The sequence below is a fragment of the Scatophagus argus genome, chromosome 18 (genome assembly GCF_020382885.2).
Source record: "Scatophagus argus isolate fScaArg1 chromosome 18, fScaArg1.pri, whole genome shotgun sequence".
Taxonomy (NCBI): Eukaryota; Metazoa; Chordata; class Actinopteri; family Scatophagidae; genus Scatophagus; species Scatophagus argus.
The window spans coordinates 3,494,282-3,500,911 of NC_058510.1; the positions used below are offsets into that span (position 1 = coordinate 3,494,282).

At 40.5% G+C, this 6,630-nt stretch overlaps 1 protein-coding gene across 3 annotated transcripts in view; it reads left to right on the forward strand.

Annotated features, from left to right (window-relative positions):
* LOC124049492 (trichohyalin-like) overlaps window positions 1-6,630 on the forward strand; it is a 140,353-nt gene that overhangs the window by 131,792 nt on the left and 1,931 nt on the right. For 2 of the 3 annotated variants that reach the window (XR_006841412.1, XR_006841413.1), the window contains exons 26-28: window positions 3,825-3,974; window positions 4,147-4,278; window positions 5,156-5,251. Coding sequence is in view for 1 of the 3 variants with exons in the window: in XM_046371195.1 (XP_046227151.1) it covers window positions 3,825-3,833 (9 nt within the window). In the remaining 2 variants the exon portion in view is untranslated. Of the gene's footprint in view, window positions 1-3,824; window positions 3,994-4,146; window positions 4,279-5,155; window positions 5,252-6,630 lie in introns of those variants that run through there. The other variant, XM_046371195.1, reaches the window with a different exon arrangement.

The following is a 6,630-nucleotide window of genomic DNA, read 5'->3' on the forward strand; positions in this document are numbered from 1 at the left end:
TAGAGAGCTCAGAGTGCAGAGCTGTCCCGCAGCCTGTCTGTGTGAGGAAAATGTATGCAGCTCAAATCAAAGTGATGTTGCACACAGTAATCTTTCTCTATTAAGGATGTCACTTTTTGCAATCTTTCCGAAATTGCGGCCTAATATCCTTTACCACTCCAGTGCTGGTTTGGTGAGCTTCTGCAAGTGCACATACACACATACACTCACGGCCTCATCACACACATCCACGGTGTGTAGGTATCCGCTGAAGGAGTCAGTCATGTGTGTCTTTCAGATACGAGTTGAGAAAGCCCTTGATTAGGACAGTAAGTCATGTGTGTAAAATTCACACTTTTTACCGCCACTGTCTCTATGTAGCGAGGCTGTGTGTGTGCCTGGTGTGTATGTGTGCGGCGCACACATCTATAGAGATCATAATTAACTGACGTAAAGGTAAATAGTAATATAAAATTAATTACTCGCTAACAGTGATTTCCTTTGTACCTTTTAAAGTGAGCTCAGTTCTAATTTCGGGGTAAAATAATTATATCCGGAGCTGTTTTGGAAACGAAACGCCTTTCCTCTGCTATGAAAGGCAAATTATTTACACTTGGTTTGTTTCTGATGATAAAATTCAAAATGGAGACCCGCCAGTCTTGTGAAGTGCAGATAAAAGGGGCTATTGTCTAATTCTGCTGATCTTCCTCAGGTATATTTTGATCTTTTTTCTGTTTCATGATTAAACCTCATTTACTCAGCAATGCCCTGATTCACACTGATAGCTGCACGAATTCCACTTAGCATGTTAATGCTGAGTAGTTGCTACCTCCGCTGAAGAACTTTGCAAGTCCGGCACAAGACAGTCCCATGCATTTTTCTAAAGACGTAATTTCTACACATTATTTTGCAATGGTGTTTGTACACTGACTCATTCTTCAGCTTGTTTTTTGATGTCTAATTCTGTTGGCAAGATCCTACAGTTCCCCAAATGCCTCTTGAAAATCTCCAGTGAAATGTTCTTGAAGTTATTACATCCAGCTGTTGAGTTATGGGCTGTTGCTGTTGAGTGGCTGGACAAAGCGATGAAGATGGAAAGCGCAAGGAAGCTTTTCCAGTTGAAACAAAGTGGGGGTCACCATTTACTCAAGACACAACATGCCTCATGACTGCATTATCATATTATGACTATTGATGTGACTGTCACTGGAGAAATTGCCATCTCTGCCTCATCTGTGATGGATTTCTCCCTGATTGTTGGGCACAAAAATCTTCCTGCTTCATTCTCATAGGTTCAAACAAACATAAGATTTGAAGATGACTTTTGTACATAGTGAAATATTTTCACCTATCCGACGAGATTATACTTGCAGAAACATCTTTGTATCTGCAGGAATATTATTTCAGTTGGGTTACCACACTGGCTTAGAAATAGGATGGATTGTTGTGAAACTTTGTACAGATTGCTTGCTGGTGATTCTGTGACTCGTCCGCTAGTGAAGTGATTCCCGACTAGTCCACATATTTGGTCAGCTACAATAATTGATTTGGATGTCATTACAATTAAATTGGTGGCAAGTAGTACGCTAGAAATGAAAACATCACCAACCAAACACTGAATATTAACAATATAGTGACATTCACTATTATGTCCACTTCTTTATAATTAAAATGAACGTCCAGTTTGAAATTATTCCAAAAGAACACATTTGGAACATGAATGATGGTGTTCATGAAAGGATACTTCAGTTCATCAGTCTGCTGTGGGGGTTTGTCTGTCCGAAAAGGTCAGGAACCACAGCTCTAGTGCAGCCATGAGGTTTGGTTTTTAGTGGCAAGTCTTGATAACTGTTAGATAGATGGCCATTTGATCGGTTAAAACTTTCCTTTACATTTCAGGTTTATGTTGTGATAATTAGTGCTTATGCTTATGGTTTGGTTAGGTTTAGGCACAAAAATCACTTGGCTGGGCTTAGAAAAAGATTATGTTTTGTCTTAAAATACCTTGTTTTGCTGTCACAAAAGCGGATGGAAGCAGCCTTGACGTGTTGTTCAAAAATATCCGCTTTAGGCACCACATACACAGCTACAAAATGTCCCAACAGTTGTAGAATGAGCCGGTGTGTTGCAGCCTTTGTGATGATGAAATATATCCATGGTTTGCAGAAACGTACAGTGTCAATATTTTATTCTTGCTCTGGGCTCAGACATTTCTTTCAGCCTCAGCTTTACTTTGTGTTTAGTACCAATTAGCAAATGCTATCATACTAGCACACCAAAATTAGAGGGTGAACATGGTAAAGGTTATGCCTGCTTCACATCAACATGTTAGCATTGTCATTAGCATGTGTGCAACTAAGCACATCCCCCTAGAGCTGCATGCTTGGCTGTAGACTCTTAGCCTTGTTCTTTCGCTCAAAAGAAATGTGATAAACTGAAGGTCGTGGTTTGGACCCCTGCATTAGCCGGTGTTTCCAATCCTGCCAAACTAAAGCAGCTGGCACCTGCTCCTCAAAGCTCTTAAACAGGGGGTCCCTCTGAGCGTGGAGGCCAACATTGGAACCAAACACTAAGTTATCTAATTTAATCGAAAAATACACTTTTAACCAGAAATGTGTGCCTAAGAAGCAAGATCAGTTTCCTTGTTTGGGTATAATAAAAACATGCAGACTAAATTTATTTCAGTGTCACACGATTAAAAACAACTATAATGAAGGCATTTCCCAAGAGAAGCATCAGCCATATTTAACTTTGATGCCATGCTGCTTGGTGAATGAACAAGGCACCAGACCTGCACTCTTACTACTGTTTGTTATAACCTCTTATGGTGCAAAACATAGCCCACCCACATGATACAATTTGCAATACATTTGTGTTATTGACCAGGGTCCATCATCATGTAATTCAAGGTACCAAGCACTGACTTTTACTGCGCTTCACTACAGGGTTCCAAATACCCTTTGAATTGGAGGTGCTTTCATTCATGCTACAAACCTGTGAAAACATTAGAGAGGAAAAAAAGGTACGCATTTCCTAAATGCAGATGCAGTTATCAGAAATCATAGCTCTGGTATTTAGCCCTCTGCCTTCTCTCTTCTTGCCCTCCTTTTCTCTCTCTCCCCTTCTTTCTCAATTGTGTCCCTCGCCTCTGGCAAATGGGAGTCATTTGTTTGTGTGAACTTCCCATAACCCGCTGCGCGCGAGACACTTATCATTCAGAGTGGGGCTGCTTCGTCCTGAGCTGTAATACCTCTTCTCTTCTTCTTCTTCCTCTTTTTCTTCTCCTCCAGTTTTTCCTTTCACTCCAGTAGCTGGTCTGTTCTAGCTGACTCTCACCACGGTTCATCATAAACGAGTCTCCATCTTTCTCTATTCTTTCACTCCTTGCTCACCCGCTTCCCTCTCGACAGCATGTCCCTTCAGTCTCTCTCTCTCTCTCTCTCTCTCTCTCACTCTCTCTCTCTCTCTCCAATCTCATTCCCCATGTAATCTCGGCGTACAGAGGACCGTTTTCATTACCGCACTACTCATCTTATCATCCACTCTGTCATCTCTTCTGTCTCCTGTCTTTTTTATATTCCTTTATTTTAACAAGTCTGAGTCTCAGAAGCCATTAGTGGTCCACCCCTTTTCATTTCCCTAATGTGACCCAAACACATACACACATGAACACAAACACACACCCTCTACCCTAGCCTTAACCCCTAGTTTCATTGCTCTAACCAGGTTTCCATCAACATGAAGTAGAGCGCACCCCAGCCCACTGCAATTGTGTAAATCATTGTGTACGTTTGGATGCACGATTATTTATTTTTTTAATCTCTGTGTGTGTATTATCTCTGCAGGCAAAATGAGCAGTAGCAAGACAAAACAAAAGAGATAACCTAAACAGGGAGTGAGACAAATATAAAGGTGGAGACAGAAAAAGGGGGTGAGACAGAAAGCGAGAGGAAGAGAGTGATTTGAAGGAGGGAAAGCTGTCACTGAAGGCCGAGGTGAGTCCTAACCCTCTTGCTTGCTTGCTTTAATCCCTCATTTATGTGAATTCAGCTTTTGAAATGAAGCTGTCAGTGTATTTTCCTTCCCTTCTCCCATGCTGTGGTATAATCAGAAACCACACATGCAACACACGCACACACACACACATTCACACATTCTCTGTTGCAGGATGGAGACACAGAAAATCACTCCGGAGAGGTTTTAAATTCATTCCAGAGGTGGAGGTAGACATACGTACGGCTTCACCTTGTCTCCTAGAGGAGGAATCATCGGATATGTTGGAGACAAGGAGAATTATGGGTAAATGCACTGGTGAGGAATGATAGTCTGCAATCTCCGGCTCTAATCTGGGATCGCTGACACATGCCATTCATTTCAGACTGCACCAATACTCACCTGCACAGTGTGACTTTGCAATCTTTTATGCCTTTTCTTGAGATGAAAATCTATGGAAGAAAATGTTGAAACATCTTCAACAAATGTTTTAAACTGAGGATGCAATCAGCCATATTGAACATTTACCAAACATGAAACATATGTTAGTATGTTACTTACTTTTGTTGATAGGCTCGGAAATAAAATGATTGATACATACGCTGTAGCGACTAAAAAGCTGCCAGTAAGTTAGTGAAGGATGCTCGTGATTTCTTTTAAAAGATTTTTTAAAACACATTACTTTTTATTTTCTATTTTTGATTACTTTGACATAGAATGACAGAAGAGGAAGTGCAGAGTACCTTGATAACAGCCATGAAAGGGTTTGTTTATATGGGAAACCACAGACTTGTACTGCCATCTAGTGGTTACAAGAGAAAGAGAAGGCTGGAAGGATGGTTGGATGATTAATAAATGGATGAATCACTTATTTGACTGGACAGATGGCCAAAGGGAAGCTTACTGCAAATTTGAGCTATTTTTTATTCTTTATGCAAGTTGTTGTTTCAGCAATGATAAAATAAATAAAAGGGAATAAACGGCTACCCTGATAAATTAGTAATATTAGTGCTTACTTCAGAAAGTGAATACATTTTACAATATGTGTTCTCTCATTTGAGTGAGTGAGTTTGTAAGTAAATTATTGTTTAAGTGTCTCTTAACAAATACGAACCTCTTGAGACGCTGACATTTCTTTTGTATTCATATGTCACATTTCTTTTCTTCTTTTATTTTTCACCAGTTTCCAAATTCAGTGAAGTGTGTGAGATAAGATCACCACCTGGCCCCAGCAGAAAATGGGACCATCTTGAAGATGACGTCCTTCATTAACAGAAATGTGAGTAAAAATTAAAAGACAACATTTCATATGCTTGTCCATCCTTTGCTGTCCTATCTCTTCATCCTTTTGTTTTTCCCCCTCGTCGTCCTCCTCAGGTGGAGCGAGTGGGCACTGGTGTGTCAGTCAGTGTGGGCAGAGGCGTGGGGAGGAGAGTGGTGCGTCTCAGATGAGATATGTGACTGGCATGCTAACACACAGTTTTATCTGAGGAAAACGAAAGAGTAAGGGCCCCCACATCTCCACACTGTGGGCCTTTGATTAAAGCTGCCTGGCTACACACACACATACGCACGCACACACTTCCAAAAACACACACACACACAGAAGTGTACACACGTGCATGTGCGCAGATTAGAAATAAACCGCAGATGGGAACAGACACACACATATAGTATGTATGCATACACACATCCTCCCATTGTGGGTGGTGTTGTTTTGACCTAAGCCAGGTAGCTTGTCCATTACGGAGTTGATAGGAGGATTTGGCCGTGTTGATTCTAGACAGCATCATCTCCATCTGCCATAAATAACCTGAGTGTTTTTTTCTGACTCACACAACAACATACAGAAAATAAGAGCTCTCAGCTTTATCTCCCGGTCTCATCCACTGCACACAAATGTTCACACATACACATAAACCCCAAGAAAATGATCGTGTGTGTGTGGACGGACATAAACAAAATAGCAGGTTTAAAAGTACGGCTGGCCTCAGTACAGCTCAGTTTCAGCTTAAATTATCATTTTACTAGTTTGGCTTTAGGGTTTCTTACAAAGTTTGTTTTCTCAGATGGTCAATGGGGGGGAAACTAGTTTTAGATGAGCAGCATCATCTGGCAGTGCAGTCTCAATAGCTTGCCAATAAAGCCTTGGATGCAAACTGTATACCCTGACCGATGAAACTGTGGGGAAGCATGATGACTTCCATAAAGGAAGTAATGGACAAATTCTTGCATGAGAGAAAAACAATACTGAAATACTTTCTGTCAATTTGTCATCATCCCCCTGTCTATATTATTTTCCTTTTAAAATCAAATGAAAAATAAAAGTCTATTTCCATTCTTCTAGCAGTGAAATGATTCGACATGGCCACAGATAAATGTTTGGTTAGAGAGAAATTTCTCTTTTTGCATCTCGCAATTTTTTCTTTTAAATATGAGTGAATGAATGAATTCATACTCATTTCTCATGATGTACTGATACATCTACAACACAGACAATAAGTATCCCATTTACATTTGGTACCTTGCTGTATTTCCTCTCTTGACAGAAGGAGGATGCTATTGCACCATAACATACTGTGACTGTTTGTCACCCACTGTGTGTTAATCCACATGCAATCAGTTCACCCCAAATAAATACTAAAAAAAAAAGGGGGA